Source organism: Homarus americanus, unplaced genomic scaffold (genome assembly GCF_018991925.1).
Source record: "Homarus americanus isolate GMGI-L3 unplaced genomic scaffold, GMGI_Hamer_2.0 scaffold26351, whole genome shotgun sequence".
Classification (NCBI taxonomy): domain Eukaryota; kingdom Metazoa; phylum Arthropoda; class Malacostraca; order Decapoda; family Nephropidae; genus Homarus; species Homarus americanus.
The window spans coordinates 1,957,492-1,971,882 of NW_024724368.1; the positions used below are offsets into that span (position 1 = coordinate 1,957,492).

The 14,391-nt window shown below is 34.6% G+C and overlaps 1 protein-coding gene across 3 annotated transcripts; it reads left to right on the forward strand.

Annotated features, from left to right (window-relative positions):
- Window positions 1-325: 325 nt before the first annotated feature.
- LOC121864132 (xaa-Pro dipeptidase-like) lies at window positions 326-10,439 on the forward strand. 3 transcript variants are annotated; one of them, XM_042363060.1, is made up of 5 exons: window positions 326-3,175; window positions 5,480-5,617; window positions 6,339-6,534; window positions 8,668-8,825; window positions 9,324-10,439. In XM_042363060.1, exons 3-5 carry the CDS (start codon window positions 6,367-6,369, stop codon window positions 9,412-9,414), a joined length of 417 nt encoding a protein of 138 aa, XP_042218994.1. In that variant the 5' UTR covers window positions 326-3,175; window positions 5,480-5,617; window positions 6,339-6,366; the 3' UTR covers window positions 9,415-10,439. The 3 variants fall into 3 exon arrangements, with proteins under 3 accessions (XP_042218994.1, XP_042218996.1, XP_042218995.1); XM_042363062.1 differs by lacking the exon at window positions 5,480-5,617; XM_042363061.1 differs by lacking the exons at window positions 326-3,175; window positions 5,480-5,617 and having other exon boundaries at window positions 5,627-6,534.
- Window positions 10,440-14,391: the final 3,952 nt, after the last annotated feature.

Consider the following 14,391-nt stretch of genomic DNA (forward strand, 5'->3'; position numbering starts at 1 on the left):
TTCACGATTATTTGATTAAAAATTTTTTACTTAATTACAACTGATTTTATAGACACCAGTACAGTGGTCCCTCGATTAACGAACGGTCGAATTAACAAAATTTTGGTAAACGAATTGGCCCCCATAAGGATTTTCAATTCCATTAACGAACAAAACTTCGATTAACGAAAGCCTTACGAGAAACACGCATTGTTGTGTGCATCGGCTGATCGGCTAGTCCGCCAATACAGTATTTGGTTCTATGTTTACATTCGTTTCCAGTGGAGTAAATATCAAGAAAGTTGTGCTCTTGAATATTTTTGCATTTTTTATATTAAAATTATTGGTCATTCTAATTTAGTTAACATATTGATAATATATACAGCACAGGGAACAGTTTTTGTGTGCCAATCAGCTGATCGAATCACCCACCAACGCTTCTCAGTTTAACTTTGTGGCCACGGCCTAGTATAATAGGACTGATTAGAGAATCATACAAAGTAGAAGAGTGTTTCATATAGTACAGTATATATTACCGGGATTACTGCACTATAATATACCTGTTAATAATAATGTGCTGTACAGCATTTATTAATTATTAACTCATGAGGCAGCTGGGTCTAGAGGTGGTTGAGGCAGGAGGTGATTGTACAACACTTACAATTTACGTTATTGAAGGTGGAGCGGAGATTATGTTTTCAATGCTAATTTCATTGACTATAATGTACTGTACACTATTTATACTTCTTAAACAATTCACTTTAGTGCTTCTCGTCAACCAACTCCACCACAGCAGCCGTCCCCACCTACACAAACTGTCCCCTGTTATGTTTTCTGGTTGGAGATACATGTCTGGTGCTGGACCCCTTTCTGGTTTGCAAGGGGGATCCAGATTAAACGAGTCCAGGTTAGAGGGAGTTTACTGGACAGTCCTTGCTTGGTTTTGTGAGTGCTACCAGAATTTTTTTTTTTTTTTTGCTACTTTGTGATCATGAGGTAGCATTCAACACAGGTAGCTATTTTATTGTTATTAACTTTCTCAGATTTGTTTTTTTTTATATAATACATTATTGTAATTTACTTAGATACTGTACTGTTTTACAATAGTTTTTACTGTTTCTGACAATCATTTTCATGCACTTACAGTATTGTATTTATTTAAACACTGACTTGACTGTTCATATTGCAGCAGAAAGCTCAAGTATTCCTCAGATTATTGCGGAAAATTCTTCATTAGTCACAAAAAAAGTGAACTTTTGTAAAGTAACATTTCTATTCAGGATAGATAAGATAATTCCAGATACAGTACAGCATAATGTATCAAATTTTCCATCTTAATATTCTGTAAAAAGTTTCATTGACCCTTGAACTACTTGAGTGATCTGTGTATGTGCAAAACAAAAAAACAAAACAAAAATTCAGTTATATAAAAAATAGTAAATTTACTTATGAAATTATAAACAAACAGAATAACGGAATATGAGGGTAAAAGTTTACTCACTACACAACTCGTCTGGTGGATGTTTTTCTCCATGTGCAATTCCATTATAATGACATACAGTATTGATGAGGGAACCACTTCCCAACCCCTGAACTGTGAGATGTATAAGTTCTGCTCTCTATCCCAGATAAAAGGCTTACTGAGAATGCTTCTCACATATCCACTCTCTTAAACCTAAAACAAAGAATGAGAACACCATACACATTTCATTATCATCGCCGAAAATAATTGTGTCTATTGATGTTGGCAGCAGTCGCCTGTGTCAGCATCAATAGACGTTGGCTGCAGTTTAAGGGTTAAACCTATGAAATTTTTACTTTTATAAACTATCATCTTCATTCAAAAAAGAACATTTTCAGATACTGTACATTGTAATTTTACTTATTTCAAGTACAGTAACTGAAACTAGGAACTGGGACATTTACTTCAGGTTGGCCTGTGCATTTAGTTTACCTTTGTATTGTAGTTAAGAAATTATTTATTTATTTTGTACATCATACTGAGTTTCTTGTGCCATATGTTTTGGTAATATTTAAATATGGGTTTTTAAACAGTTTGTAGAGAAGTTGTATTTTGTACTTTATTGTGTGAAATGTTTTATAGTTATGTTATATCACTCCAATGGATAATTTGTGTGGTCTCATTATTCTTAAAAAATAACCCACATAAAATGTTATTTTTCATTTCCTTATAAGAAAACCATCTATATTTCTTTGACGTAGAGTGTTGTGATGGCAGCAAGTGTGAGCTGTTTCAAGACCAGACTTAACCAGCACTGGAGCAAGTCTGGATACATTCATGAGCCAGTGCAAGCCTAGTACTTGCCAACAATGTGTGACAGAGATGTGACCGACTGCCCAAGCGGCTAGCGAACTGATTAGTGGTGAAGATGATAAAAGTAAAAAAGTAATACCACCCTTTATATTGAAGGGTGGAGGTGGTTTCATGCCTTTAGGACATGATGCATTCAGTTGGATAGGTCTATCTTTCTAGGGGATCCCTGACTGTGATGTCCAGATGCCCTTCCAGAAGCCCAACTAGACTATTCCCAGCTGTACAAATCCAGATTAAGAATTACCATTTAGGGCTGGGAGAAAGGATTACGGTAAACAGCCAGCTCCTGAGGTGTTGGCCATACATGAAAGTTTGTACAGTCCCTGTTTCTTTTCATCTGGAAGTTGAGTCACTCTTTGAGCTGCAAATCTGAGGGAGGTAGCACACTTCTTTGGTATTAGAATATGGGAGGTCCTGGGCAATCTCATGGATTACAAGGGTTAAGAGGGTACAGATAGGGCTGGCATGCCTGTCACTCCTGGAGTTGCTGTTGACCCCATTAATGGTCATATTCAGTTTTTTTATGATTTAGCAGTTAATTCCTGAAGTGCAACATACAGCCTGAGTTGTTTAACTGTAGACTGTGATATTCAGCCTGAGCCACTGTTAATTAAAAGTCATCACTAAAAATTTTCATGCCAAGTTAGGCTGGAAATAAATGTTCCTCATATGGCAGAAGGCCTCCTCCACCCACACATAGATACATAATGCAATTAGTACCATTTTTGTCAAGATGGAGGGGAATCCTTTATCATCCTCCTCACTCTTTCCTGATGGGCCTCAATCACCCCAAGGTCATGTGTCATCACTTCACACCCCCTACATACACAACATTCAGCATGCCACGTCTGCTAAACCAAGGTAAATATAAATATTTTTTATTTTTCACTCTGCTGCTCTGCATAGATTTCTTGTATTCTGTAAGACTAAAATATGCATTGAAAAATGTTGGTTTAAATGTTTATGTTTTTTTTGTGCTTACCTATATCTGGATTTCTTAATTGCCTAGCCCAGGGGTTAAAAAATGCCTGGTGAGAGTAGTGATGTACAATATTTATGTCAGCAGTTACCACAACTCATGGTCCTATAACTTGAGTGGTAATAAAACTGGAAAATCTGCTGTGTAGTGTGTGCTGTCATTTAATTTATATTAGGCATACTGGTGATAAACTTTGCTTGAGAAAAATTATGTCTAGTCTAGTCCTGTTTTATTTATGGTATGCCAAAACCAGTGAAAGTGCATCTTCAAGTCTGTGAAATTAGTAACATAGAACAGTCCAGAGAATTCATCAGCAATCATCTTGTGACTCCAGGCCAGGCCATTCAAAACATCTACATACACTTACAGTATATGGTGGGTTTTCACTTGTTTTGAAAATTTTCATTAATTTAATTGTGTTAACTTATTTTGATTAGAGTACCCTAAGTGCTAGGTAGTGATATTTGCTAGAAAAACTGAGTGCTGGAAACAATCTAGGATGGGAAGGTCAACAGGTAGGTACGGTGATACTGTATACAGTACTGTACTTTACTCTAGTTGTGCCGTTAGATAGTAACTTGATGAAATTATTTTGTTGAAGAGTACTGTACCTATTACATGTACTGTAATGTATGAATACAGTCCTACTCGGACCATCGAATACCGACTCGGACCATTTCGGATAACCAACTCGGACCACTTAAGTTAATCAACACATTTTACACATTTATTTTTGCATGAATGATAAAAGTACAAAAGTACAAACATTACTGATAAACAGTCACATGATGTGAAACGGCTCGTATCAAATTTTTAGCAGATGTTCGTCCACTACTGAATTCATCCCACAGTTTGAAGAGCTGTACTTGGCCCGTTGTTTTCATAGCACTTTACCGTCGGACAAGAGCCGCACCTGGAGTGTCACCAGTTTTGATTCATTATGGAGTAGCTTGATTAACAGATAGAAGTTAAGTTGTCCTTTTCTTACTTTCAAGTTAAGGCGATGATGCTGTCCTTCACAGTCATTATTTGTACGGAAACTTCTTTTAAATACACTCCAAGCAGATGGGATCTAGATGTCATTCCTGAACCCCTAGTCAACTACTTGTTTGAAGTGTGCAATGTGGGCCGAGTTAGTAATGTGTGGGCCCAGTTGGGGGTACACCATAATGTACGATGACAAAGTATTTGTACAGTATTTCTAGAATAATCTGATGAATGCTAAATATTTTAATAATAAAAATCATCTTACCTTATTATCATCAACATACACACTAGAATCCTGAAATTTTGTCCTTGGATGACATATTTGGATTAGTCACAGAAGGAGAGAAAGAAGGGAATACAGTACTGTATTGTATATCTGGATGTATATACTGTACTGTATCTCTTTCCCATTTAATGTAGCAGATTTGACGTTTAAATTGCAGATAGACTTGTGATCTGCAACCTAATGTGTTTCATCAGCATTATTTACCAGAGTATTTGTAGATGTCTCATGGTGAATGACCTATAAATATTCTAAACTCTGTAGTTGTAATTATTTCAAGGATCATTTACACTAATTATTGGAATTAAAATTGTGTATACCCAGCATATTGAGGAGTACCTGCCTCAGTGTAAACAAATATATGCGAGTCGGACAATAGGTCAGGGTCTACCGCGCAAGCTTTTTACAATTGTTTTTCAATCACTGACCATTGTTTCAGTCATTGAGTCTGATAACATCAAATTTGGTATAGTACTTAGAAACGTTTAAATTTTTATTGGCGCATATAATGGAAAAGTACCTTTGTTTTGTTAGCTTTTCCTTTGGGAGGTGTCCCTCATAATTTGTAAGGGCTAAAGCCATTATTATTTCGAATTATGGAGTTTTACTGTATTGTGTTTACATAGCTTTTGAAATGAATACAGTATTGATTGATCAAATTACCAAAGATTCGAGGTAACATATACCAGATTCTATTCATTGTCACAGTATAATATGCTGGTGCAGTGCTGGTAGATTGTCCTATCACAGGATTCTTGGAGGCTTGATGATTCCTTGTCATTAACATTAGCACTCTTAACCACAACTTTCTTGAAAAGAATGGGGTACTGTATGTAGTTGCAGATGTTTTGTGAAATAGATAATACAGGTACATTATTATTTATTCTATATACATTTATACTTGGTTGTTTTGCAGTCAGTTTCACCAAACACTTGCTACCACATACGCTAAACTTTTGAACCAAGAAAAACTGGCGGTGAGCGGCCTGTCATTCGCAAAAGTTCTATTATGCTCTCATATGAACGTGAGGTGTAATTTAGAATTGCTGTACAGGTATTGTATTTTGTTTCATCTTCCATTTGTCCTGTGTCAAAATTTTTCTCATTGGTTTGCTGTGAACTACAATATGCTTCATTTATAAAATGTACTGTACTGTATTTTGACATTTTGTAAACTGCTGTTGATTTTCAGCATCATTTATAACACATCGTATTTGATTGCACCCCTTTAAAATTATGTTGTAGTTTCCTCTAAAACTTTCTTCAAGCTTCATGAAAGGTTAAGTCAATTTTCTCATGGAATGTTGTATGTTACTATAGATTTTCACCTGCATGCAGCCACCAGTCACTGATTGATGGTGTCACCCATTAGATTTTCCATCTTAGTTTTACAATAAGTGTTAAAATTAGGTTTACTAAATTGGTATCCAGCTGTGGGAAATTTTAATAAGCTCAAAAATTTTGCTCACTGGTTCATAATTAATTAATCCCACAAAATCAAATACTGTACATATAAAATAATAAATATACAAGGATTCAATGTGACTTGTACGGTTCTTGATGCTCGTGCTGTAGCAATCTGTATCTACTGCCAACAGCAACTTTCTGCTCAGTCTACTACTACTACTGTCTTGTCCTTCAATATTAATATATATTTAGAGTTAAACAATCTTCATTGACAGCTATAGTGATAGAGTTGTAAATTGGGAAGATACATTTCCTCTCATCAAAGATGTCATAAATCATTTGTAAATGTATCTATACCATCCATACAGGTAAATCTTGGGGCAGTGTTTCAGCCTCATGGTTTGGGTCACCTCCTTGGATTGGATGTGCATGATGTTGGAGGCTATCTTGAAGACAACACCTCCTCGACCTCAGGAAGCTGGTTTCTGGTCTCTTCGCACAGCCAGGGTGTTAGAGGAGAACATGGTCCTCACAATTGAACCTGGATGCTACTTTATTGATCATGTAAGAAATCTGAACTTGTAATTATTTCAATATTAACACTAAATTTAAAAAATTCTGAACCCAGATCCTTAATAAGTATTTCAAGGAACCTTTGTATTATATTTCAACATCTATATTTTGGCTGTTTGACCTGAAGCGCAAGGAAGTAGGTCAGGCATAATTTGGGCCTGATACACTTTTTATTTGGAGAGTGAAAAATACTCTTAAATTATTTAAATGGTAGAATCAGTCTACATTCTTTGTAAAAAAAAAAAATTAAAAAAAATCAAACTAGTCATTGAGGTAATTGGTATATAGACATTCTAAATGTGTTGTAACTACTGTATTTGTCATATGTATCGACAAAACTTGGGCCCAGATTAACTAAACTGCCCGTAACTTTGATCGTATCTCTCCTCATATCTCGAGAAGCTATGGTGATCGTACGATATTGGTTATAGGCAATTCACTAAAGGTTCATATGGCGAATGCAGGTAAGTGTAGTTCAGTAAGCTACCACTAGATGGAGTTAGTGTATTTTTTTGTTTCCTTGCTAGACCAATCACCATTGCCTGGAACAAACACTTTGAAAGAATATTAGTCAATCACAAGTTACCCATGTCAGAGACTGAATTTCTCCAATGAGATTTTTGTTAATAATAATAATAATACTGTAATAATTATTAATATTACTATTGCAGTATTTTGGAGCAAATGCACTTTATATTTCTTGGCACAGTTCATTGCCTTAAGCTAGTAACGTCATCAGCTACACTCTGGAAACTACCACTTGCAAAAAAACTGAAAACAGATGTATTTAGCCAGAGTATATACCAATGTAACAGTAAGTTGTCATCAATTTGTAGAGGGTCCAAAGGAACCCTAAACATCATTTCTCTCCGGTGTGCACGGTCACAAACAAAAGTAATTGTTAGTTACATCTTCACAGCTTCACTCTCACTTGAGATGCTTGAAGTGCTGCATGTCTGGCAGCTCTGTGTTTCATGACAGGGTATATAGTAGAGACAACGGGGGCTATTTCCACCTTGAGAAAACTTACTGGCACTCAATGGCCACTTTAAGCTGCTAGTGAATCGGCCCTGGACATGTTAAAATTTTCCCCAGCAAACCTAACTCCAAATTAAAAGGGACAATAATACACAATTGTGGCAGGAACACATAATAAACTTTGTTTCACTGTAAGGAGAACATCGGAAGATAAATATCAATTACGATATTAAATTATTAAGTTGGCTCGGTGTGCACTTATAGTAGGAAGCAATTATTTATTCTGTTACGAGTTGGGGATTTAGAATATAGTTAAAAGTCTACCCAGATCCCAACAGGCAACAACAAAAAAACAAAGACAATCGGACTATAAAAGGGGTAGACAAAGGATGCGAGTTTTTGTTGTGTATAATAAAGTACTGTACCATAAATTCCTTAACAAAATATTCAGCTTCCTATAAGTTACCCTTAACCATACTTAACCTAAACATTAACAGTATATACATATTTATACAACATACAATAATTTGAAGCAAGTGGACGTGGGGGAGACAATATAAGATTACAAATACTTAAGTGCGGAGCTGAGATGGCTGACGAGCAAGGCTGAGTATTGTAGAAGACGGTAGGTAGTCACTGTGCCGTAGGTTTCCAGGATAGGTGATCCTGTGGTCACTTCCCAGAGTGTACTGCTCTCTCCTCGAATTGGAGCTGACAAAGAAGACTTGGAGGAAGTGACGCAACAACCAGGATATGGAGAAGGGAAACCCCGGAGTGGTAACTAAGACAAGGCAAGATAATGTAAATGACCTCCCATGAGATAAAGTTAAGGTCCATAATTACCATGGAATAAAAATGGCAAATCATGATTCTCATGGCAGTGATATAATGAGGGCTTATTACACAATTATTTTCAGGAAAGTTGAGGATTGGTATTTGATCTCAAGGACATGAAAACCTTAAAGGAATTGTTAATAAAAATGTTAGAGAAAAACATTACAAACAGCTAGATTAATGGAGTAGCCAGGCTGTACATTTAATCAAAATACTGTACTGTGTTACATTTAGTGTATGTAATTTTCTTATATTTATCTCATCATTGTAGAGTTCATCGATAATTTTATTTATTTATTTTTTAATCAACAGCTTTTGGATCAAGCATTGGCTAATCCTGCTCAGGCACAGTTTCTGGTTCCCGAGGCAATAGCCCGCTTCCGTGGATTTGGTGGGGTCAGGATTGAGGATGATATTGTTGTGACTGCTGATGGCACGGAAGACCATGCGCAGGGTACTATTCCACGAACGTAAGTCACAGCTGTTTCATTTGCAATATAAAATCAATGATAATTAAATATATGATTGACTTGGCAAGTGGAGGCTTTACCACTCATTTCAGGATAGTTTACTTCATTGGCTCCTAAGTCCTAATTTGTAATTGAGTTATATTTTATATCATATGTGGGTGTACAGGATTCACTGTTTATTACATACAGTATTGAGATATGGAGGCAACTTTCTGTATATGTTGGACGATGGCATCCCTCAGAATTTGTTCAGAGTTTGCATATATGGAATGTTGTTAGGCTGATCAGTAGTGGAGCACAAATTTTGTTTGCTGCCACCTTTATCACCTTGGTCTATGTTCCTTGCCCTCCACATCCACGCCCCTCCACCTCCACACCCATCCATCTACATGTCAACACCCTCCACTTCCAACCCTGCACCTTCATGTCATGGGAAAGATTGGATTGATGTTGAGGTATACTATAGAAGCAGCTAATTTTAATTTTTCCCCTGTACAGTGTGGAGGAGATTGAAGAACTTATGGCTGAAGGTCAACAGGAGGATGTGTTTGTCCCTCAGCTTCGTGCTCAGGAGAAGCTTGGTCAGTAATTAATGGTGCTTTAACTTACACCATTGAGTAAAGAAGATGAGGAATAGGATGGACACAAGAAGACGTTTTATCCTTACATAAAATGTATAGTTATTTCAGCCTCGCTTTAGGTTAGATTATTATAACAAAGTAAATGTTTTAAATTATTAGAATGCCAAAAGTTTATTTGATTAAACTTGGAACTAGACATTTACTATATTAATGGAGTTATGTGCCTTAGACATTTACTATATTAATGGAGTTATGTGCCTTAGACATTTACTATATTAATGGAGTTATGTGCCTTAGACATTTACTATATTAATGGAGTTATGTGCCTTAGATATTTACTATATTAATGGAGTTATGTGCCTTAGACATTTACTATATTAATGGAGTTATGTGCCTTAGACATTTACTATATTAATGGAGTTATGTGCCTTAGACATTTACTGTATTAATGGAGATATGTGCCTTAGACATTTACTATATTAATGGAGATATGTGCCTTAGACATTTACTATATTAATGGAGTTATGTGCCTTAGACATTTACTATATTAATGGAGTTATGTGCCTTAGACATTTACTATATTAATGGAGATATGTGCCTTAGACATTTACTATATTAATGGAGATATGTGCCTTAGACATTTACTATATTAATGGAGATATGTGCCTTAGACATTTACTATATTAATGGAGTTATGTGCCATAGACATTTACTATATTAATGGAGATATGTGCCTTAGACATTTACTATATTAATGGAGATATGTGCCTTAGACATTTACTATATTAATGGAGATATGTGCCTTAGACATTTACTATATTAATGGAGATATGTGCCTTAGACATTTACTATATTAATGGAGTTATGTGCCTTAGACATTTACTATATTAATGGAGATATGTGCCTGAAAAGATTTTCATATATATTGGACAACTTTATATACAGTATACAGGTTCTGTACTTTGTAAAAAATGGATCATATATGATTTGTTGCAAATTCCCTGGAACTTTAATAAATGAATTGCACTGGTTGTTCCCTTCATTCCTTACCCCCATAATTATAGAAAACGGGAAATTTGTATTACAGAAAATGGGAAATATCTACATTCTGGGAAAGTTGGTTATCTACTTTCCTGAAAAGTAGATTATCTACTTTTCGGGAAAGTAGATTATCGACTTTTTGGGGAAGTAGATTATCGACTTTTGGGCGAAATATTACCCAATTTTGCGAAGTAGATTATCATAGAAAACGGGAAATTTGTATCACAGAAAATGGGAAATATCTACTTTCTGGGAAAGTTGGTTATCTACTTATCACAGAAAACGGGAAATTTGTATCATAGAAAATGGGAAATATCTACTTTCCGGGAAAGTTGGTTATCTACTTTCCCGAAAAGTAGATTTTCTACTTTTCGGGAAAGTAGATTATCGACTTTTCGGGGAAGTAGATTTTCGAATTTGGGGGGAAATATTACCTAATTTTGCGAAGTAGATTATCATAGAAAACGGGAAATTTGTATCATAAAAAATGGGAAATATCTACTTTCCGGGAAAGTTGGTTATCTACTTTCCCGAAAAGTAGATAGATTTTCTACTTTTCGGGAAAGTAGATTATCGACTTTTCGGGGAAGTAGATTTTCGAATTTGGGGGGAAATATTACCAATTTTGCGAAGTAGATTATCATAGAAAACGGGAAATTTGTATCATAAAAAATGGGAAATATCTACTTTCCGGGAAAGTTGGTTATCTACTTTCCCGAAAAGTAGATAGATTTTCTACTTTTCGGAAAATAGATTATCGACTTTTCGGGAAGTAGATTTTCGGGAAATATTAATTAATTTTGTGAAGTAGATTATCATAGAAAACGGGAAATTTGTATCATAAAAAATGGGAAATATCTACTTTCCGGGTAGATTTTCGAATTTGGGGAAATATTACCTAATTTTGCAAAGTAGATTATCATAGAAAACGGGAAATTTGTATCATAAAAGGAAATATCTACTTTCTCCGAAAGTTGGTTATCTACTTTCCCTGAAAAGTAGATAGATTTTCTACTTTTCCGAAAGTAGATTATCGACTTCAAAGTAGATTTTCGAACTTTGGGGAAATTTTAATTAATTTGCGAAGCAGATTATCATAGAAAAACGGGAAATTTGTATCATAAAATGGGAAATATATCTACTTTCCGAAGTTATTATCTACTTTCCCGAAAGTAGATAGATTTTCATTTTCCGGAAAGTAGATTATCGACTTTTCGGGGAAGTAGATTCGAATTTTAGAGGAAATATTAATTAATTTGGCGGAAGTAGATTATCATAGAAAACGGGAAATTTGTATCATAAAATGGGAAATATCTACTTTCCGAAAGTTGGAAACATTTCCTGAAAATAGATTACTTTCGGTACCGATGATCGACTTTCAGGGAAGTAGATTTTCGAATTTGGGGAAATATTACTAATTTTGCAAAGTAGATTATCATAGAAAACGGATATTTGTATCATAAAAAATGGGGAATATCTACTTTCCGAAAGAGTTATCTACTTTACAATTAATTTTCCAATAGATTATCATAGAAAACGGAAATTTGCACATAGAAAGGGAAACATATCCACTTTCTCGAAAGTTGGTTATACTTTCCGAAAAGTAGATTATCTACTTTTCGGGAAAGTAGACATCTAATTTTCGGAGAAGCAGATTTACGATTTTTGGAAAATATTACCTAATCTTCCGAAGTAGATTATCATAGAAAACGGAAATTTGCATCATAGAAAATGGGAAAATATCTAACTTTCCGCGAAAGTTGGTTATCTACTTTCCCGAAAAAGTAGATTATCTACTATTTTCCTGAAAGTAGATTATCTACTTTTCGAAAGTAGATTATCGATTTTTTGGGAAATATTACCAATTCCTCCAAGGATATCATAGAAAATGGAATTGCATCATAGAAAAAGTTACCAATATCCAATGTTTTACACCCAAAGTAGATTATCTACTCAAAGTAGATTATCGACTTTTCGGAGAAGATAGATTATCATTTTGGGGAAAATACTAATCTTTCCAAAGTAGATTATCATAGAAAATGGAAATTTTGCATCACAGAAAATGGGAAATATCCACTTCTTCCAAGTTACTTATTTTCCCAAATAAAGTAGATTATCTACTTCGGGAAAGAGATTATCGACTTTTCGGAGAATTAGATTATCGATTTTTGAAGATACTCCAAATTTTCCTAAGCAGATTATCATAGAAAAACGGAAATTTGCATCATAGAAAATGGAAATACTATCCAAAAAGCTAAAATCACTTTCCTAAAAGTAGATTATCTACCTTTCGGGAAAGTAGATTATCGAAATTTCGAGAAGTAGATTATCGATTTTTGGGGAAATATTAATTAATTTTCCGAAGTAGATTATCATAGAAAACGAAATTACCAGAACAAAAAAATGGGAAATATCTACTTTCCACGAAAGTTATATCTACTTCTCCTTAAGTAGATAATCTACTTTTTCGGGAAAGTAGATTACCGATTTTTGGGGAAATATTACCCAATTTCAGAAGTAGATTATCATAGAAAACGTAAAATTTGCATCATATAAAATAAAAATATCTACTTTCCAAGTGAAGTGTTAATTTCACTCTGAAAGCAGATAATCCACTTTTCGGAAAGTAATATCGACTCTTCAAAGTAACATCGATTTTTCAGAAAATATTAACTATTCTTCCTAAGCAGATTATCATAGAAAACGGGAAATTTGCATCACAGAAAATGGGAAACATCTACACTTCCCATGAAAGTTGGTATCTACTTTCCCGAAAATTAGATTATCTACTCTTCGGGAAAGTAGATTATCGACTTTTCGGAGAACGCAGATTATCGATTTTTGGGGAAAATATTAACTTTAATTCTTCCGAAGTAGATTATCATAGGAAAACGGGAAATTTGCATCATAGAAATGGAAATATCTACTTTCCGCGAAAGTAGATTAATCATTTTTCGAAAGTAGATTATCTACTTTTCGGGAAAGTAGATTATCGACTTTTCGAAGTAGATTATCGACTTTGGGGAAATATTACCTAATTTTCCGAAGTAGATTATCATAGAAAACGGAAATTTGCATCATAGAAAATGGGAAATATCTACTTTCCATGAAAGTTGGTTATTTATTTTGAAAGTAGATTATCTACTTTCAAGTAGATTATCGACTTTCGGCGCAGATTATCGATTTTGGGGAAATATTACCAATTTTCCGAAGTAGATTATCATAAAACGGAAATTTGCATCACAGAAAATGGGAAATATTCATCAATGAAAGTTGGTTATTCACTTTAGTAGATTATCTACTTTCGAATTTTAGGTATCACAGAAAATGGGAAACATTCACTTTCCGCGAGTTGGTTATCACTTTCCCAGTAGATAATCTACTTTTTCGAAAGTAGATAACCAACTTTCGCGGAAAGCAGATACTTCATTTTCATGATAAATTTCCCGTTTCCAAGATAACTAATTCTGAACTAATGTTATTTACCTCTGCAATCGATAATCACCAAAGCCGATACTACTTCTCAAAGTAGATTAATCTACTTTTCGGGAAAGTAGATAACCAACTTCCCGAAAAGTAGATATTTCCCATTTCTATGATGCAAATTTCCCTTATGATAATCTACTTCGAAAATCATGTAACATTTCAAAAATCGATAATCTACCCCGAAAATAATCCACTTTCCCCGAGTCAGATAATCTACTTTACGGTAAATAAATCAACCTCGCGAAAGTAGATATTTCCCATTTTCTATTATACAAATTCCCCGTTTTCATGATAACTACTGGAAAATTAAGGTAATATTTCTCAAATCGATATCTACTTTTCTGGAAAAAAAGTCGATAATTTTTTAGGTATAACGGCCAAAGTAGATAACCAATTTCGCGGAAAGTAGATATTTCCCTGATGGTGAGCAATACAAACTGAACGAAGTTGGCTACCGA

What these genes read in the sequence shown, in the direction of transcription:
- LOC121864132 (XM_042363060.1), top strand. Translation starts at nt 6,367, where the DNA reads ATGGTTTGGGTCACCTCCTTGGATTGGATGTGCATGATGTTGGAGGCT. An exon ending in GATGCTACTTTATTGATCAT is followed by an intron (nt 6,535 to 8,667) that starts GTAAGAAATCTG and finishes TTTAATCAACAG; the next exon opens with CTTTTGGATCAAGCATTGGC. An exon ending in CAGGGTACTATTCCACGAAC is followed by an intron (nt 8,826 to 9,323) that starts GTAAGTCACAGC and finishes TCCCCTGTACAG; the next exon opens with TGTGGAGGAGATTGAAGAAC.